This window comes from Monopterus albus, unplaced genomic scaffold (assembly GCF_001952655.1).
Source record: "Monopterus albus unplaced genomic scaffold, M_albus_1.0 scaffold141.1, whole genome shotgun sequence".
Lineage (NCBI taxonomy): Eukaryota > Metazoa > Chordata > Actinopteri > Synbranchiformes > Synbranchidae > Monopterus > Monopterus albus.
Window position 1 is genome coordinate 1,153,646 of NW_018128021.1, and position 20,465 is coordinate 1,174,110.

Below are 20,465 nucleotides of genomic sequence, written 5' to 3' on the forward strand. Positions count from 1 at the left end.
GAGGAAGTGTCTGGAGAGAGGGAAGTCTGGGCATCTTTGCTTAGACTGCTGCCCCCGCGACCCGGCCCCGGATAAGCGGAAGAAAATGGATGGATGGATGGATTCTGGATTCAGGACTTCTATTTGTGATTGAATATATTTATGCTGTACATGATTACGTTTACTTAGAATTTGAATACCTCTTCCACCTGCAGTAATTTCAGTGTGTCAAGCTTCAAATGAATGTGTCTGATGAAGGGCATAGGAACATAAACCTGTACCTCTTCATAATGTTTGGGCTTCTCACACCTGGTCTTCAGGGGGTTCTGCAGCCTGAGCAGACTTGCTACCCCGGCCACAGTCTTCCTCACAAAATTGATGACTACATCTGACAGACAGGACACCACACATAAAAAACTTCATTTGTTTATATTGTTGGTATAAATATCCAGAAGAGTGTTTTATGTTGTAACCAAACCTCGCTTGCGTCTCTTCGCTTCTATCAGATCACTCTGGCAAACACCGTCTACAACATCAACACTGTAACAGGAAAAAAAGATTTGAGATGGCTGATATTAACAATATCACAGTTTGATGATCAAGTCATTGTTTCAATCATTTAAGCAAAAACAGTAAAATTGTAAACAATGTGCTACAATTTGCCAGATCCTGCCTAATCAAAAGGGTGGATTTGCAGTTTCTCTTTGGCATATATCATTGCATACGTTTAGCTAAGTGTAGGAGTGTGCATGGTAATACATAATTTGGGTCAGCACACACAGTGATTTTAGTGACTTCAAACAACATATAAGCGAACGAATGCAAATATGGGAGGTTTAAAGGTTTTAAGTTAAGCTCAGATGAGGTTTGCAATTAACTGAAACGCTGTCTGTGACATAACAAAAATGTTTAAGATAAAAGTTTGCCAATGTTAACTGAACCTAATCTAACCTTTTTCCATACGGATCAGTAGTTTATAACGCTGACCGCTAACTTTGCTAATAAGTTAGCTTAATCAAGTAAATACTGGCTAGGAAGTCGGGAGACCACCAGCCTCAGACCTTGATTAAGACATCTATTCATGGATACGATGTGCAATTCAAATGCTGTTCCTGAATAAGCACACGGAGTACTTAAATTGTTTATCTTTCCCAACAAACTGACCTCTGGTAGTTCCTTTTAGCCGGTCTGCCGTGGTTCTCGTGCCGTTGTGCTGCGGCGGTTATCTCTTTGCTAACGTTACCTTTCCCGGGACGCTGCGTGGAATTTTGTCGCGTGACGGGTTCAAACAGCGACGAGATTCCGTCAACTATCCATCCGTACATCCCAGACAAATACGAGACAATTGGAACGACGTCTTCCACGTGGGCCAGGACTAAGATAAGATATCAAACACCGATCTACGACACACACCTCCTGCCTTTAGCTTAGCGTTAGCATCACGGTGCTGAAATGCGAAGAAAGTACGTCACATTATGTTGACGCATGTGTCAGAAGGTCCGAGCGTTTTGCGCTTAAGCACCAACAAAGACGGGTGGGCGGAGTGTTAAAGTACAGCAGAATAGAAACAAGAAATTAAACACCGACCACAACCGGCCCTGGTGTAATTAATAAACGAACGAACACGTGACCTAGTGGTTTTACAGAGCGTTAGTTACAGATCAAGGTCTCCCATATCAATTATTTGTTACATAACTAGGGTTAATATCTGATTAATATCTCGGTGTAACTAACTGGGGAAGGTATTTTATTCTTAGCTGTGATAACATTTTATATCTGAAAAATAGTCTTGATTTTTAAAATAAACAAGTATAATCAAAACTACCATATTATGAAACTAATTAAAATTAAATGGGAGCCAATTTCCACCAGGTACAGAAAATCACCATGAAAATTGTATTTGTATTAATGTTTTTTATTCGTTTGAATTCATTGAACGCAGTTTGATATAGTGTTACCTCAGGATTTTGATTTTCAAAATTGGGGGGGGTAGTAAATTGTTTAAATTGTAGTAAATCCATTTAAAGCATTTTTACATACAGGAAATAGGTTTCACAAATCATAAAATGTTTGAAAGATCCCTTATACTCTGATAATCCAGTTCAGAGTTGGTTAAAGTTTAGTGGTTTTGGATCCAGACCAGGTCTGATATGGTGTAGATCATATGGTGTAATCATAAATTAGGTTTACACCGTCACTGAAAACAGTTAATATTAACTGATTAACTGGGGTAAAAATGGACAAAACGTCAGAGAAAACACTCTCCATTGTAACATGTGTTTCCCTTATTTACCAAATTGGAGGCTGTGAATTGGATTCGATCTTCAGCCTCATGCCTGTACATTGTTTATGGTTTATTATTCTATTGCTCTGTTCCTGTTATTTTTAACAGGTTATTAACTTAAAGAATATGTAAGCACAACCATGTACAAAATCAAAAACACATAATATTGACTGTTTCATGAAACAGGTCCATTTGCAAACTTGACTGAAAACATTCTGCGGCACCATAAAATATACCCAGTCAGTTTAGTCTGTAGTCACACATTAAAAATATTTATTAGTTATAACAAAAACAGAGATACAAAAAATACATGGTTCATCTTTATGAAATAATGTACTCAATTTTGTTGATCATGGATCATTCGGGATAAAACCAGTTCACTCTGAACAACATGTACAATGGGTTAGGGTTAGTTAATCCTATTTACATAGCAACAAAAGGATATAAAACAGTAGAAAAATATCAAATCACAATTATTTAAAATAATAAAAACCTTGTTCTTGCAACATCTCAAGAGTGACCTTCAAAACGCATAGGTACACACAACAGGAAAACCAGAATGAAAACAAATCTTTTTAATGGTTGAGAAATAAGGTCTGTAAAGAAAAAATATGAAATAAAAATGAAAATATGTAAATATGTTTAAATTCTTTTTGTTTTAGCAAAACTTTCTAAAAATAATGAAAATTTTTCAGTACAAAGGCTACATTACTACTGGAAGGTACTAGCAGGTAGAGTAGGTAAATACACAGTAGAAAATGATTTTAGTGAATCACAATGCTTGCAATGAAAATAATTTTGCAATAAAGATTTATGCCTCTTTTTCTTGTTTTTGTCTTTTCTACAAACAGTACAAATGGTATTGCACATTACAACAAAGAATCAAGGTTCTTAGCCTTAAAAAAAATGGGACTAATTCAAGTTTTGTGTGAATAGAAGGCCACCAGTCAATTGTTGCACCTTGGGGGCTTTCGATCAAGATCCACGTGAAAACACTTGTGTCTGATTCATGTCAAAAAAAAAAAAAAAAAAACTTTTTTTCTCCCACCACTTGTGATATTCCTTTCTACAGCATCTTTATGGGTGTGAGCCATGGACGGTTTTTAAAAGATATGCAGGCAGTAGCTATTCGTTCTCTGGCTGGTCGGATTACTTTGGGTCAGGCTGGAAAACAGATGAACCTGCAAGGACACACAATCAATAGATAAATAAAAGTCAATAGATTTTGGACACACTGAGCTTTTGTGTTTGGTGCACTTGAATGCAGATGGAAAGCTCGAGCATTTTATCAGACACCAAACAGCAAGCTTTTTAGTGTGAGAAACCACAAAGTTGTCCTTATCCTTAGTGTGGGGTCCATGACTGCTTTGTCTGTCTGAGACATACATTTTTGACAACACAGCTTCTGGATATGGTATGCCTTTGAATGCAGATCACAGTAACAACACGTAATTTGCAGAAAATGATCTTAAACATGAATTAGCAATGATATGATCTATTGCTATGAACTGTTTTTGAAAGCCAGAAACCTCCAGGGCATGTCATCACGTCTAATCCAGGGCACTCAGTACCCATCCTGAGAGTTTCACTGTGCTGCTTTATTGTTTGGTGGAGTGAGTATATTACACTCACACTCACCTGGACCATACAGGTAAAGCGGCGACAAACAGCTCAGGTACAGCCACGTCCTGTTTTCCTGCAGCCAGCGCTGCCGATAGCCAATCATATCAGGGGAACAAGCTGACTGTATCCTCCTTTCGTCTTTAGGGGGCATGGTTAAATGAGTCTTGCTTACTAGGTTGGGAGATGATAGAGCACACAGGTTTTGTGGGATTTGGTAACAGTCCCAGAAGTGCTAGGCCATCAGTCACAAAAATCCGACTGCCCTTTTATTACCAGTGAGCAAAGAAAGGCATGCATCTATAAATCTAATCTGCATCCAAGCTATAAAAATCATACACCCTGTGCTCTGTAACATCTCCCAAAGTGATTACACATAACACGCTTATTAATTAGGTGCTCAGAACCCCAAGACACTGTTTTGTAGTTTGGGATAAAGGAGGATACCATGAACTTTGTAGGGTACCATCACCACAGTCATTTTATCTCCTCCACCTATGTGCATTCAACACCATTTCATGTCCTAATATTCACCTGCTTCGACCTACTCAATGCTTCTCACCTTGCCTGGCTCCTACCAGCCGTTGCTGGACTTTCTCTAGATGGTGAATATATTCTGTTAGGGATCTTTCTGGATCCTGAGAAGTTCTCCCTGAAAGCCCTGAGGCCAGAGTGGTGCTGGAGAACGACCTGAAGAAAGATAACAATTCATTACAGGAAGCAGCTCTTATTTTGATTCATCTGAAAAATCTTCCAACTCAGAAGAGAAAGTTCCAGTCATTTCTGAAGAGGAAACCAAACCTGTTGTGCAACCTGAAGGGTGATTTGCTGGGTGGAACAAGAGCCGACACTGTCTCTCTGTTTAGTGGCAAATTAGAATTTGATTTTGGTTGTTGCTGCTTTAAAACTTCAGCTTTAGATCCTGTAACAGACATTAAATGTAAAAACCAACTTACATTTCAACAGTCAAATGATGCATATTATTATAAAATACTGTGTTCACTAAACTGACCTGGAGCATGCCCATTGACAGCCTCAGACGGAAAATACTTTCTGATTGCCTTCTGCCATTTCCTGGTCAGGAACCTCATTCTGAAAAATAGCATGAGGTTATTTTAATGCATACACAAGGTCTGACCTCACTTTTAAATACTGACATCCCAGTTTGCTCCCTACCTTGAGACCGCAATGACGACTCGTACAGCAGCCCGAAATCGCCCGAGGGGTTTACGCCGAGACGAGATTGGTGGTGAGGGCTGTACCCCCATACGGGCAATAAGACACAGTGTGGCCTGCTCACACTCATGGAAACCTCCCAACAGCAGCAGCAGGTAACGCTTCTGGTACACCAGAGCTTTCCTGAAGCTCTCAGCACGCAGGTAGCGCTCATATATACGCTGCACCTGTAAATCAATAAACAGGTTGTTACTGTTCCATCACCGTCTTAAATCATCATCACACTAGAATGTTTGCTAGTGATATTGGCCAGCCCTGCATTTCAATACCACTTTTACAGTTAAGACAACAAAAAGCTGTTTTGGATTCACTAAAATTCATTTCAGATTTTACATTTCTACTATGCAAAAAAAAACAACAAAAAACAAAATTTAATGTTTTTTTTTATTTTTTATGACCTAACCTCCATCTGCAAAGCTACACTAACATACAAGACAAACCGAGTGAAACTAGGAGCAGGAAAAAGTGATGCAACTAAATATAGGAAAATCTGTCGGCCACCATCGGGTTAAGTTTAGACATACAGGGCCATGTTTCCCCACATGTAATTTCTTTGACATACTCTAAGCACAGAAAGCCCACCCAAGAAATTTTCTGATCATGAGAGTCTTTTACAGTCCTCACATTACTATGCCATGCCAGCTGACTTTTCAATAGACTTATTCTCACTGAAAACAGTCTGACATGTCATAGCAGGGAGCGCATCAAATTCAATCAAGGCAGGATTCAATACAACTTCTCCAGTTCCAGATCCCTATTATGTGTGGAAGGACTTAACCGTTCAATACAACTTCTCCAGTTCCAGATCTCTATTATGCATGGTGTGGAAGGACTTAACCAGGTCACTAAAACAGAACAGAGCAATTAACAAATGGTATTACATCCAAATGTAGTTAAAATTTTAACAGAACTGCAAGAAAACAGGCAAAAAAACAAAACAAATTTATGTACATCTCCATCCATTGATATTGCAAATATTAGGAGTTGTGCTGTCAGCTGGTGGCACTAAACCTCCAACCTTTCCTGCTGTGACAAGTTAACATCAAATTCCTAGTGTGTTCAACACACCTGGCCAATAGAGGCAATTCTGATTCTGAGTATCTACCAAGAAAGCTGTACAGAGCAAAGATGAAAAGTATGACAGCAAATTTATATGGGTGAGGTGCTCAAGTGGGAATAACACTGCCGTGATTAATTTTGAAAAATCTAATCTTGGAAAGCTGAGCCAAAAATGAGCACTGTTCTTCTCGCGTCAAATGCTGCGTGTTCTACTACCTTGCCGTTACTGGTCACATCGCTGATGGGTCCGTTTTCCGTTTCTGTGACCTTGGCAAGCTCGTTCTCTGTGTGGCGTAGCTGTCGCTCCAGGAAGGTGAGTCTGTGTTTGAGGGTGGCTCTCTCTTGACTCAGTGATGTCATGCGCTCTGTCAACTCAGAGTTCTCCTTTAACAACCTGTCCAGCAGGCTTGATGGAGATGACATGGACAGCACCTACAGTGAGAAAAGTACATCAGGGGCATTTGGGCAGAAGACAGATTGGAATAATGTTTCTCATTTTGCCACTACTATCATGTCATTTGCATTTAACCATTTTAATCACAGATAATAACCACGTATGTACCGGCTGGGTTTGCTGTGTGCTGCCTGCCTGAGCACCATCAGTCTGGAAGTTACTTTGGAGATGCTGTGAAGATGCAGCAGCCTTGTGTTGTTGTGTTGCCTGGCAAGAAAGTCTCTGAGCAGCCATCTCTCTCTCCTCTCTTTCCAAGTCTGCTAGAGTGTGCTGCAGCTCCTGCATGCGGTGCTGGTCCTGTTGCCTCAACAACTCCAACTCATGCTGAAGTCAAAAACATGAGGCAGTGTGTTTATGCCTTAAATGTGTGAAAGTAGTGAGTATACCAGTAAAGTATAAGAACTAGGTTAATGATATCCTACCAGTTTGTTACTGATCCTTTCCTGCTGTCTCTCCCTCTCCGTCTGCTCTTGCCTCCCCTTCCTCCTCTCTCTCTCCCACTGCTTCTCCCTCTCTCTCTCTTTGTCCTTTAGCTGTCGGAGTCTCTCCTTCAGCTCTGTGAGCTCCACCACTTGGAGTCTGGACCGTTCCCGCTCCACCTCTAAAGCACGGCAAGCTTCCTGTTTCTGCTCCTTCAAGGTCTCCAGAGCTACACGATGTCGAGTTGCAGCCTCCTGTTCACTCTGCAGCTCCTCCCTCCTCGTTCTGTCCTCCTCTTCCCACTTCCTTCTGCTCTGCAGTAGCTCAGCCCGCAGTTTGTCCATCACAGCTGCCAGCTCTTCTCCCTGCTTTCGCTCCTGCTCTAGTTGAGCACGCATGTCGGTGATAAACTTCCTGTCTCTGGCAGCATCAGCCTCATACCTGTGACTGAGCTCATCTACCTGCCTGGTGCATCGGGCTCTCTCTTCTTCCAGTTTCCCATGAGCATCTGCAAGCTTAGAGTGAATTTCAGCCAAACGAGATTCTGCTTCAGCCAGGAGGCGCTCAAGATGAGTCTTTTCTTGCAAGTTGAGGTCGTGCTGGTGAGCAAAACGTTGACGTTCATTGTCTAGTTCTTTCTGGGTGTCAGTCAGCCGCTTCTCCAACAGCACACTGCGGGACTGCTCAATCTGAAGCTCACGTCTGAGGTTGCTGCAAGCCACCCTCTCCTGCTCCACCTGACCCTTCAGAGCCATGACCTCTGACCTCTGCTGCTCAGAGGATAATTGAACAGCCTGGACAGGCAGAAGAGGATTATCATTTAGAGATTTAAAAAAAAAAAAAAAAAAGAAAGCTCAAGTACAGTCTCAATGTTTGATCATCAGGTACATTTCTCCTGTGTGTGCTCACAAGATGTGTACCCTCAGGGTGCATGTTTTAGTCCTCATCTTACCTCTCTTCTTGTCCCTTCCTCTCTGTCCTTACGGAGACTCAGAGCTCTTTCCTGATCCAGCTGTTGTTGAAGCTCCTGAACTTTGGTCTGCTCCCTCCTCAAAGTTTCCTCACCTTCTTCTACAGCTAGCCTGAGGAAATAATTGTCAAAGCACAATTCTAAACTTTCTTTTCACCACTGCATTTGGAAGGTTATGTGAGTGTAATAGAAACAGCAGCCACAATGTACAGTATGTCCAAAGTCATAACACCATCAAAAGTACCTAAAACCATACATAAACAACTGAGGGGATTTACTTGATGTTAAAGCAAAATATAAAACACGATTATTTTGTATTTAGGTAGGTGAGCAGTTAAGACACTTTTCCAAACTAGCCAATTAAATTATATCCTAATACAATATACAACATTCTTTGAAATAAAGAAATCCCAGCTTTTAAAGATCAACTTTGATGCCTTAAATTCTGAGCACAACAAATTTGACAATCAGTACACAGTGTACCCAGTTTTGTATATTTTGATTAATGTTTGATATAATGGCGAAGGTATGCTTTTTCAGTGCATGAGTATTACCTGAGTGACTGTATTCTGTTCTTCTGCTCTTGCTGTGTGTCATAAGCACATCTTAGCTGTTTCTGGCTCTCTTCCAACTCTGTCTTCAGCTGGGACTCAACTTGTCCAGTTTGTAGTGAAGCTCTGTGCCAATCATCACCTCTGTAATCAGTCTGTGGAAAAAAGATGAAGGTCAGCACATGTATTCAAAAAGGAATCAGATGAGAGGGAATAAATTAAATATCAATTTTAATAAAATTTTTAAAAGCTCAAATGAAAGAACATGCAATTATTTAAGCAAAAAATGGCTTCATTGCCATTTACTGCAAATCTTCCCATTAGATTATCACTGTAAAGTATTCATTAAGAAACACAAACTCACTTGTGTTTGTCTCTGTGCCATTCGACAGAGCAGTTCTCTGAGAGCGATCACAGTCTCCTGCAGTGCTCTCTTTTCCTGTTGCCAGCTCATGGGGGGGTTGCAGGATGATTCATTTCTGTGGTCAGGTAGTGTGGAACTATCTCCAGAATGATACTGTTTCTGATTCAGTGAGACAACTTTTAGGTCTGAGACGTGAGGTTGAGTTGAGGGAGTAGCACGACGTTGGGACAAAGTGAGAATTCTGCAGCTTTCCTGATATACTTTCTGTAATAGGCCCTGCAGAAAAATGGACAGAAACTGAGTAAAAATCAAGATAAGATTACTGGGAAATAAAATTCCTGCAGAGTGCGAGTGAACCACACCTGCAGCTCAGGTGATAACAAGTCATCACTGTAGCTCATACTGCCTGCAGCACTATCGGTATTAACTGTGGGGTTCATTCCTCGGCAGCGGAGGTACTCGACAAACTGAGCATCCAGCCTTTCAGTCTGTTCTAGCTCCACTCTCAGCCTTGCACCCAACTCTGAACTTACATCTGAAACACAAGAGGAATATAGCACATTAAGAAGATAATGTTCTATGTTCTTTCTATGGTCAACAAACTCCATAAATAGTACAGTCTGTGTGGTCAAAACCCAAGATAGCCACAGAGCTCAATTTCATCCAAAAATATGAGCCACACTAATGTAAAGGGTGACCAGTTCCTTGGGCACTGTAATTCTGTGACTGTAGCTGAAAATAGTCCTCAGCCAGTGTGTGACCTTTACCAACTCCATAATGCCCAGCTTTTTGTTTTTTAAACACATGTACAAATTTGTGACCAGTTCTTCAAAAATAATCTCATGTGGAGTTAATGTGTTGTACTTCAGGCTGAGGGTCTCAGATATAGGAAATCACTGAGCCATCCATATCCTCTGATGATGGATGGATAGATATACCTTGACCCGGAAGGCCAGGTTTACCCACAACAATTCTACACCTTTCACGCTATGTGTGGCAATACTCACTGCTGCCATATCCATCACTGGCCCATTCTGCTGCTGACAAGGAGGAGGTGGAGCCAAGTGGAGATGAAGGTGCTGTTAGGTCAAGTTCTTCCAACTCATGCACCTTGAACAAAAAGAGAGAAATGTAAACAACAAAACAAACAAACCAACCAAAAAAAAACACGTCTCTTCTCAAAAAAGTGGCACATACAAAACTTTCAGACCACATACTTTGTCTGCATCTAGAGAATCGAGCACGGAGAAGTTGTCAGACACCGACAAAGAGCCTGTGGGGTGGGTACTCTGTGTGGCTGGATCTGGTGTGATGGTCCTGGAGTGTGAAGGTTCCATCACAACCCTGGGAGAATGCTTAAGCTGGGGGATATCCAGTCCTGTGTTGTTCAGAACGCTGAGCTCAGACAGATGAGAGCCAAGAGCAGATGTGTGGAACCGTTCTGGGATTCTGTCCTCGGAACATTCGAGTTTCCTTAGAACCTCCGGAGAGCTCAGAGAGGCTTCTTCATGAGAGATGCTCACAGCTTCTTCAAAAGCACTGTGAGAAATAGCTGACAGAAGAAAATAAAAAAAACTGTCAGTGTGAGAACATTTCTGCTGCAATACAACCATCTGTAAGAGGCGAGATATTCTAGTCTTATATACTTGAGCACTACCAAATGTCAGTGTTAACAGTGCAAAAATGAACTTGTTAACAAAGATATACACATCCAGCAATTATGAAGCAACATTATTCATTAGGAGTTACATTTCTGGACACCTGGTGAGTGTCTGTTCAATATTCACTCCCTTTTAGCACCATCTTTCATCTCTGCCAACTCCACTGGAGTGCGCTCTTTAGCTGCTAAATGCTCCACTATGTACACTGGCTAGTCGCTAATTGTGTCTCACTGTGATTTAGTAGTGGACAGTTAGTGTCTAGTTGGGCTTTGGAGCTTTTTTTTTATACTGCAGTAACTAAGCTGTAGTTCAGACAAGCTAAACAACTGGCTCGAACTCACTATAAAGCTCTGTAAAGCCAAGGGAAACTTTGGTTATAAACCACACTCTTACCAGCATTACATTCATTGTACAAGAACATTTAAAAAGCTAATTACAAAGAAAGCTCAAACTGAAAGTACTTCTGTCTTACTGGCACAACTGCAATGTGTGTAATCAAAAACATCAAATACTCACCTTTCTGTGAGCATCTGTGTTGATGATCAAGCGTGTCCTGCTGTTGACAGTGTTGTCTGAGTTGTTGTAGTTCTTGTTTTTGATAGGCCAGTTCCTCTTCCTGTGCAGTCAGGTCTTCCTGTAGATGTCGAAGCTCTGCCTTTAGCCGCTGGTTGTCAGTTTCCAGGTCAACAAGAGCACGTTCTTTGGTCTGTCAGACAGACGTGAGAGATATTCAGATCCATCTGATCATTTTTAACTGTCAACCCACTAGTGCTACATTTTAACAAGTCAATAATCTGTGGCTTTGTACAGAGTAAGAGGACCAACACATCAGCTCCCACTGCTATACAACTTTTCATATTATATGCTTACTTTTCACATACTCATACCTGCCCTTCCTCATGTAGCTTTTCAGCCCTTTCTGTGCTGGTACTTAAACCCTGTTTCACAGCAGTCAGCTCCACCACCAGGGCCTGATGTTCTTCCCTCAGTTGAATGAGCTCAGTCTCCTTCTGTCTCAAGGCAATGTCTGCTTTAGCGAGAGCCGCTTCAGCATGTGCCTGAGAAAAAGAGTATCATAACAGTCACTTTCCTGGACTGACACATACATTCACTCCCCATGTTATTCTTTTCCCAACTTTTCCAGAAGACCTTTTGTATATGAGCATCAGATAACTGAAGATAAGTGCTTTGCTATGTAAAAGTGCTTTAATGAGTATGACATTTAGTATGTGCTACGTTCCCAGCTTATACACCAGACAAAATCTTTCATATCTACTACTAAAGTATTATATTATACTGTCATCATGATGAACACATATGAAAAAAGTATCTGAAGTAGCTATAACTAAATTTGCATTTGCAGAATTCAAAGACATACTACAGCCTAATTAGAGCATTCAGTTTCTCTTCAAAGTCAATAACTCCTCCTTACCACATTGCTGCAAATAAAAAGTAAAGAAATGAAAAATAAAGTGCAGCAGAGCTTTAAAAACAAGAGCTAACAAAAGGCTTTCCTTCTGCTTCCTCATTTTAAAGCGGCTTCCTCTGTGCAAGTATGATTCTGCTGTCTCAGTGTCGTAACACGTCATTACATTCCTAACTATAACCAGATGTGGTCTTGCCTGCAGTTGCCAGTACAGCTGTTTGCTAGCAAAAAAGTGGCAGCCAGATATTTCCTCTCTGAACACTGGGCCTTTTGAAGCACATTTGTCTGGGTAACTTCACAATGAAAACCACAAACATGAACTGAGGAAAAAGGCATTCATACATTTTAAGTTATGTACTGTATATCTACAAGCACTTCTTTAAGTGTGTTTGGTTCATATTTGCATTTTGGATTGTGCTTTCAAAAATAATCCAGTTTACCTTGCACAGTACAGACACTCACCAGCACCTCCTTCTGAGCCTCCTCTTGACTGGTTTCCTTTTCACTGAGCTGAACTGTCAGGTCCTGGATAAGGGCTTTCATTGAAGCAGCTTCCTGCCTGAGCCTTTCAATTTCCTCCTGCAGTTGCACCTCTCTCCTCCTCAGTGCCTCACGTTCAACATAAAGCTCTTCCTTCACTGTCTCAAGGGTTTTAATCTTTGCCCTTTCCTCAGAAACCAGTTCCTCCCTATCTGTCACTTCAGCCCTTAACTCCTGGACTTGTCTCTCAAGAGTGAGACTAGTTTCTCGGAGAACCTCCATTTCTATTTTAATCTCTTGCTCTTTTGTTTTTAGCACGTCAATCTCTCTCAGCCTCTCCTGTTCTTTCTTTTGGAGTTCCATAACCAGAGAGCTGAGATGGGTTTTCTCCTCATGCAGGGTGCTTGTCTCTTGGGCTTGAATTTTGTAGGTGTCCCTCTCCTCTTCATATAGTTTTCTCTTCTCCTCCTCCTCTTGTGCCTGGGTTTTGACCTCCTCTAGCTCAGCTTCCTTGAGGGTAAGGAGTCCCTGAAGCTCATCTGCCCTTTCTCTTTGAGTTTTCAACCTCATTCCAAACTCCTCCCCATGCCCTCTGTACTCTTCCTCCTGGGTGAGTAGTAATCTCTCTAGTGCCTCTTTCTCTGCCACCACAGTATCCAGCTGACTTTGAAGGGTTTTGAGACAAGATCGAAGGGACCGAGAAGAGGCGGAATGAGTCAGACTGAGCTCTTGCTTCAGGCTGTTTGGTTCTCCCCTCCTCTCTTGTTCCTGGACAGCATAGTGTTGGGGTTCAGGACTGGGAGCAGGTGAGGGATTGATGCTGTCACCATCCTGAGAGTCGCTGACCTCATGCACATTGGGGCCCAGTGTGGCGAGTTCTGCCTGTAGTGTGCTGATGACCTCATGAAGGCGCTCCTCTTCTTCCTCTTTGTCCTGACGTACTCTTGTGATTTCTGACTGAAGATGTTCCACCTGCGAGCGCAGATCCTCAAGCTCAACCTCCAATGCCTTTATTGTCAAAGATTAGAAGCGTACAATTAAAATTTTCATCACTACCTTATCAACCGTCTTATTCTCACTGTGCGTTCTTGTACTGACTTTGCTGTTCCTAGTGTTCTCGAGCTCCTGTTCCAGCCTTTGGATCTCAATGCTGAGGTGGTCGATCTCCTGGTTTTTCTCCTGGAGTAATGCTGAGGGGAGGGTCTCCTCCTCCGTTTCCTCCATCTTGCTTTGTTCATCTTTCTCCTCCTTAAGTATTGTCAGAGCAGACACATTCTCCTGCAAGCAGTATGGTAAAGTTAGCCAGTGGCCCCACACACACACCTTACAAGTAAAAAAAAAAAAAAAAAGAAACGTGCACTGTCTGGGCCCATTGACAAGTAGCAGATAATGGTACTTGGTCCCCAACTCTTCTAGGTCAGTGGTACTGAAGTTACAGCAATGTTTAAACAGTCTCAGTCCCCCCCCCTCCTTGAACTTGAGCATCTCATCTGCTCACATTCAAGTGAAAGCTGAGAATGTACACATGAGCCACTCCCCCCCCTCCCCATTACACATCTAAAATTATGCAATACAGAAGCAAATAGAAACCTGATGGTCTTTGTCCCAAACATTATGTAGAGTACAGTATTAAAATTTGAGAGGGCGAGATACGCCCCACTAATAGACAGTCATCTGGTATGAAGACAAATAAGTTCTTACCTTCAAGACAGCAATCTGCTCTTGGAGCTCATTAACATGAGCTGCATTTTGACTGGTCAGTAGCTCCAGCTGTAATGTTAGATGTTTTAGCTCAGCCTCTTTGATGCTCAAGTCTCTCTGCACATTTTCCAGTTGGCCAAGAAGGACCTCAGCCTGAAAGACATAATTAAATAAATTGTTATATAACTGCAATATAGGCTTCTGTAATGGGTTAAAATTATTGAGCACTGCAGCAAAATGTGTCAGTCAGCCACGACCAAGAACCATCCAAAATTATCTTGGCAACACCAGTGTTACACAAAATTTTACACACCTCTTGCTCTTTGCTCTGTAGATTTTGCTGAGCAGTGTCTAGGGCTTCCCTAAGCTCCTGGGTAGGGTCACGCGCACTGTCATGGTAACAGTGTCTTGTCTCATCCAGTTTGGACTGCAGGGCGGAAATCTGAAGCCTGTTAGACAGCTGCTGCTGCTCCAGTGCCTGCTTATCCTGACAAAAGTGAGGGAGTATATTTATGAGGGATGACCAACATTCAAGTGCACAGCAATTTCAGGATTTTTTTTTTTTTTACTGGACCATGCTGAATATGAATGATCTTACTTGTGTAAGCTCCTGTTCTCTCAACTTTGCCCTGTGGAGCTCTTGTTCAAGTTGACCGATAGATCGATTATGCTCAGCGGTGCTGAGCAGCGCTTGCTCAAGCTCTCTGATCCGCCCAGCCAGCTTGTCTATCTCCTCGTTACGTTCTGATAAATCACGCTGGGCTTCCTGATTGGCTGTGAGCAATGAGGCATGATCCTCCGTTTTGTCTTTGATGACCGCCTGTAGACTCTCCACCTGCAGAGACAGAGAACATGTTTAACTGAAAGTTTCAAAGGTTTTAGGTCAGTGGGAAAACAGGATTTGCAAGTAGAAAACTACATAATTTATTATTAGATAAGCCATTTTGGATCTCCAGCCACTGGTACTGAACAATAAAGTTAAGCCATTAGCCAGAAAGCAGCGACATGAAGAAAGACAAATGAAGTGCAAAACAGAAGCTAATGCATACTGGCAAACAGGCAATGAATGTATGGCAAGAACATAAAAGCACTGATGACATCTATGAAGCCACTGAAGTAATGTTGTACCATGCACAAGAGTCAGAGGTGCTAAAAGAAGCATGCTACAGTTAGATGTCATACCTGCAGAACCAAGTCCTCAAACTACAGCAATCCGTTCAGCACAGGGATAAACATATGGTACAAGTCAGGTTCACTGATAAATACATTTGAACTTCTGTAAGTAGTACTATGTATTATTCAGTTAAATGGTTTACAATCCCATCAGTAGAACAAAGCCATCACAAAAAACAAATCAAAAGCACACAATGCAAACGTTAGTCACTTCAATGACCAATTACAAATGCAAGCATTTTGTACAACACTGTCTTGCATATCCTTCATGTTTTAAACTGTGTATTTATTATATTTCTTTCACTAAAAAAATGAATTGATTATATGTTGACAATATCGCTACTTCAGTGTTTTTGTTACTCAGTTTATGCTATTACATGTTACTCTACCAAATGAATGAGTCTCACCGTGTGTCCTTTGTTGTCCACACTGGCTGTCAGTCTGAGTTGGGCCTCCAGTCTGCGGATCTCCTGCTGGAACTCATCTCTCTCATGTTCACGCTCCACAGCTTGCTCCTGCATGTACAGGAATGAACTATGAAATACAGCGCCCACTATATCAAGGAGTAACATGAGGACCTGTCTATGGCCCTTTCACAATAGGGAGAGAACAAGAACCTTCAAGATCATGTTGAGACAACATCAAATGGAAGCTGAAACTGAAAGTCCAGTTTGTGAAAAACTACATTTCACACACTCCAATATAGGACAGTTTTAGAACATTTCAATATTATAATTTGTTAAAAGGCACCTCTATAAACTGCCGGTTGTGTTTCAGCTGTTTCTCTAGTGCATGGACATGTTGGTTGAGGTCTTCAGTGTTGGTCTTGTAGTGCAGCTCTGTCTCCAGGTCCTTTGTTTCTTGCTCTTCCAGCTCTCTCTCCAAGACCCTTAGGCGCTGAGACAGAGAGCTGAGATCCTTCTCTGCCTGCCTCTGTAAGTCCAACTTCTCCCTGGCCAAACACTCTGTTTCCGCAAGTAAAACTTCAAAAAAAAAAAAAAAAGGATGGTTAAGGCAGCAGTTTCAATGTTAATACATACAATTTCAAAAGCAAGCAAGGCATAAGAGAAGAGTTAAACACATACAGCTATATTACATCCTGTGCCTTTCCTCCTGGCAAGGCACTGAATGTATACTCTAACAGTTCTGATCTAAAACATTGTTTAGGAGGTAAAATAACACAGCACTCCATGAGCTTTTATAACAAACTACTGGCAATGGCAGAGTTAAAAACAGCAACATCGCACAGCACTGCAAATATAACATATATTCATCCCCCACTGCACTGTCACACAACCAATACTCCAATCTGACCCACAAACCTGCATCAGGATCTAAACTGAGCCAATAGCCTATGGAGAGAAGACACATCCGAGCACAGACATAACATAAGTGTATAGTGCATCACTAAAAGGGTCATGTAAAATTATGCAGACATACAGTACACATGATTTCAGGATTTTGTGCTTCTACCACGCACCTTTCTCTCTCTCTCCAAGTCCAGCAGAGAGATGTTCCTTCTGACGCAGGAGAATTGCATGCTCCTCATCAAGTTCCTGATGCTTCTGTTTGAGGCTGTCCAGCTCAGTGGTGAGGCCCTGCATCTGATGCAGCTTCACCTTCAGGTCCTCCAGTTCCTCTACTAGTCTCTCCTCTTGTGATTCCTTCTGCTGCAGAGACTCCTCTAAGGCTGCTTTCTCAGCCACATAGCCCTCTATGAGCCCTAAATACAGGAAGCAAATGCATAGAGGATATGTAATGAATTAATGCAGATGATGAAACTGGAGCATGGGCAGGTGAGAAAGGTGTGTTAATAGTCAGCGGATTAACTATGTAACTTGGCAGCATATGATGAGTCAGGTGAAGCAACAAGGATACAAATGCCCACCCTCTGCCTTGTGGAGCTCCAGCTGGAGTTGACTCTTCAGCTTTGCCTCCTGATCAAGCTGCTCCAATAAGCGCTTGTGCTGCTCAATGAGTTGGGCAGTGTCTTCTCTGCCCTGAGAGAACTTTTCCTCCAGTGAAAGGTGGACATCATGAGTCTGCGCCAGCTTAAAAAAAAAAAAATGCAAAAACCCACAATTATTATTACATTTATATGTATTTGAATGAAGGTTTTTGTGTGCATTGTTAAGGTACACATCTGTAAGTATTGGTAGGTCTATATACCTGTGTGTTGGCCTGATTGAGCAACTCAAGTAGTGTGTCTATTGTGTGATGCAGTCGACTGCATGCATTCAAAGCAGCTTCTTCTCCTCCAGGACTCATCTGACTATCTGAAACCAGCAGACTCTCACAGAGCAACTGTGTCAACTCTAAATCCTCTGATGACAAGTCTGTAACTGAAATACCTATGGAGAGAATAAACCAAACAAAAATTTTAATTGTGCCTTAGAGAATTAAATATTATTAGTCATGGATACAAACAATTGATATATTGTTGTCTCTCAGACTGAACCTGAATGAGCCATAAGATGCACAGCTTTCTGTATAATCAAAGCCTCATTCCAAACCTTAACAGAATTGAGATCAACAGACCTGATTCTTGTGCATTTTGGTTTCTTGTTGAGTTCCTGTGATGCATCGCCTGCTGAAATGATTTTGTTCTGGCACTGATCTTTTGTCCAATCAGCTCTTCTGTTGCAATGGTGCAGCGAACCATCTCAATTAGCACCTTGCTCAGTTTTTCATTGGCCTGGTGCAGCCGCTGCCTGGGAGAACAAAATTACCCATCAGACACATACAGTAGACAGTAGTCCCTCGCTATAACGCGGTTCACCTTTCACGGCCTCGTGCGTTTTGCGGAATTTTTTTAGTGCAATTTTGCATACTTTTTGCATATCGTGTCTCCTGTACAGCAGTGGTCCCCAACCTTTTTATCAGTGCGGACCGGTCAATGCTTGACAATTTGACCGCGGCCCGGGGGAAGGGGGGGGGGGTACGTAGATATGATTTTGATAGTTTTAGAATAAGCACAGTATAATCAATATCCATCCATCTTCCCATGGCATGTGCACACACTGCATGTCTCATCCTGAATGACATCTCCTGGTGACTTGCTTGGGGAATTTTCAGCCAGAGACGCTAGACAGATACAGGCCGATAAACATCAGTGCGTGATGGGACCCAGTGACATAAAGGAGCTTTCTAATCACCACACTCACATTCAGGGAGGCAGTTCTTCCTCATGGCGAGTCTCTCAGCCTTCTTCCTGGCTTCTGCTAGGCTGAAGAGTACTCCGTAAACATACTGACGGATAGGACGAAACAGCTGCACTGCTGAAGGCAGATCTTTGTTAGCTTCATCTTCAATGGTGACAGAAAGTTTAATCTCTCCCTGCAAAGACACACTGTTACCTCAGTGCTGCACAATGACTCCAGTGATTCACTAAAGGTATTTTGTCTAGACATTTGAATGCCTGTGTTTTCTTGAAATCTACTATTTCTTTTGTTATACAGTGGTCCCTCGCTATAACGCGGTTCACCTTTTGCGGCCTCGCAGTTTCGTGGATTTTTTTTGTGTGCAATTTTGCATGCTTTTTGCATGCCATGTCTCCTGTACAGTACAGAAATTAAATTCGTTAGTTCTAAAATCCATCATTATTATTTATAGGAAAACGTTTATACATTATTTTTATTTATTTATATTTTATATTTATTATTTTTCTACGAAGGTTTGAACTTTGAGAGTGTTTAAACAAGAGAGAAAAGTGTGAAAATGTTAATGCCTGTCTGAGAAAAGTGTATAAAGTGTGTATGGAGGGGTTTTACAGCCTTAAAACATCTATAATAATTGTAAAAAATAAAGATGACTACTTCGCAGATTTCGCCTATTGCGGGTTATTTTTAGAACGCAACTCCCGCGATTAACGAGGGACCACTGTATACACTAAGCAAAGTACATGACTATGCTGGGAGATTAGATGTTTTGCTCCATTTGACATACAAGTGTCTAAAATATTCCTGGTAAATGAAAACAAATATTTTGCCCAGAAAAATTTCCAGGTATAAGAGGATGATAGAGGATTACAGATCTACTCTGTGCAGATTACTTAGTGACCAATTAATTATGTATTATAATGACACCGATTACTGACAGTAACATTGGTGTAATAAAAGTGAAGACAGACAACACAAATAATTATTCCCAAATAGTGTATATTGGCCAGTAGTATATATTTTTTAAATAAAGTAAAAAATTGGCCTGTGATGTAGGCATTGTGGGGGGTTTCACTGGGATGGCAGCCCACCATGCCTGTCAAGATTTTTGTGTTTTATAGGAGAATTTAACTCGTTTATTTTTAGCTCTTTAGAAAAAAAAAAATGCAGTGACGTTTTATGATATGAAGTACCACTAACGCTTGCTATGACAGAAGGATTTTGATTTATCATCAGGCTTAAAACATGTTAAATCTTAAGTCCCTAACCATGACTTAAAATGTTACCATGTGACAAATTGATCTGAAAAAACCTCCAAGTTAGCAAGTAAATGAACCAGTATGAACTGAAAGCCATTTTGAAGTATACAATTCACCTAACTACAACTGCTATACACAAAAACATACTGAGCATATACGAGAGCATACACATTACTTACTTCTCCTCTTTAGCAGTCTGCAAGTCATCAGTGAGCATCTGCAGAAGGTTGCCTCCTTCCTGACTTTCTCGTTCCCTTCGTTGAAGGAGGGTATCCAGGGTCTCCATCTCTGCACGCTTCCCTTCTAACTCACCCTGCAGACAACCAACCTCTGCAATTGAATAGTCTTTGTCTTCCTGTATTTGTGGTCAGCCAGCCAGGTCTGTTTAATTCAACCTGTACTGACATTCTTGATGTTTGTGCTCCATTTATTATAATAATAATAATTATTATTTATTTATATAGCACTTTACAACTCGAAAGGAGCACAAAGTGCTTCACAGCAAGACATATGTACTCTAGTAAGAAAGAGTTAAAAACACTAGAAAAAACAAAAACCTGAAATAAATTAAAACAAAGTTTAAAAACAGAGGGGAAAGTCCATATTGAAGTATAAATAACATAGAACAACAGGTTAAAAAAAATATCTCCGTGAAACGAGTTAAGTAACG

General features: G+C 41.3%; 2 protein-coding genes across 2 annotated transcripts in view; both read right to left on the reverse strand.

The window, feature by feature from the left end:
- Positions 1–1,550, reverse strand: part of senp2 (SUMO specific peptidase 2) — a 7,832-nt gene extending 6,282 nt beyond the window's left edge. The window contains exons 1-3 of the mRNA XM_020614073.1: positions 1,144–1,550; positions 458–519; positions 261–367 (exon numbers count right to left, since the gene is read on the reverse strand). Coding sequence (XP_020469729.1) covers positions 261–367; positions 458–519; positions 1,144–1,304 — 330 coding nt within the window. The 5' untranslated portion in view covers positions 1,305–1,550. The remainder of the gene's footprint in view (positions 1–260; positions 368–457; positions 520–1,143) is intronic.
- A 1,373-nt stretch (positions 1,551–2,923) lies between these two features.
- Positions 2,924–20,465, reverse strand: part of pcnt (pericentrin) — a 39,254-nt gene continuing 21,712 nt past the window's right edge. The window contains exons 31-59 of the mRNA XM_020613971.1: positions 19,975–20,150; positions 17,917–18,089; positions 17,548–17,729; positions 17,267–17,429; positions 16,859–17,101; positions 16,129–16,361; positions 15,786–15,893; positions 14,804–15,040; positions 14,519–14,692; positions 14,206–14,358; positions 13,603–13,782; positions 12,487–13,512; positions 11,486–11,656; positions 11,115–11,304; positions 10,155–10,489; positions 9,945–10,047; positions 9,300–9,472; positions 8,938–9,213; positions 8,577–8,728; positions 8,005–8,134; positions 7,055–7,846; positions 6,741–6,956; positions 6,395–6,610; positions 5,060–5,286; positions 4,896–4,975; positions 4,685–4,805; positions 4,446–4,573; positions 3,902–4,057; positions 2,924–3,444 (exon numbers count right to left, since the gene is read on the reverse strand). Coding sequence (XP_020469627.1) covers positions 3,413–3,444; positions 3,902–4,057; positions 4,446–4,573; positions 4,685–4,805; positions 4,896–4,975; positions 5,060–5,286; positions 6,395–6,610; positions 6,741–6,956; positions 7,055–7,846; positions 8,005–8,134; positions 8,577–8,728; positions 8,938–9,213; positions 9,300–9,472; positions 9,945–10,047; positions 10,155–10,489; positions 11,115–11,304; positions 11,486–11,656; positions 12,487–13,512; positions 13,603–13,782; positions 14,206–14,358; positions 14,519–14,692; positions 14,804–15,040; positions 15,786–15,893; positions 16,129–16,361; positions 16,859–17,101; positions 17,267–17,429; positions 17,548–17,729; positions 17,917–18,089; positions 19,975–20,150 — 6,546 coding nt within the window. The 3' untranslated portion in view covers positions 2,924–3,412. The remainder of the gene's footprint in view (positions 3,445–3,901; positions 4,058–4,445; positions 4,574–4,684; positions 4,806–4,895; positions 4,976–5,059; positions 5,287–6,394; positions 6,611–6,740; positions 6,957–7,054; positions 7,847–8,004; positions 8,135–8,576; positions 8,729–8,937; positions 9,214–9,299; positions 9,473–9,944; positions 10,048–10,154; positions 10,490–11,114; positions 11,305–11,485; positions 11,657–12,486; positions 13,513–13,602; positions 13,783–14,205; positions 14,359–14,518; positions 14,693–14,803; positions 15,041–15,785; positions 15,894–16,128; positions 16,362–16,858; positions 17,102–17,266; positions 17,430–17,547; positions 17,730–17,916; positions 18,090–19,974; positions 20,151–20,465) is intronic.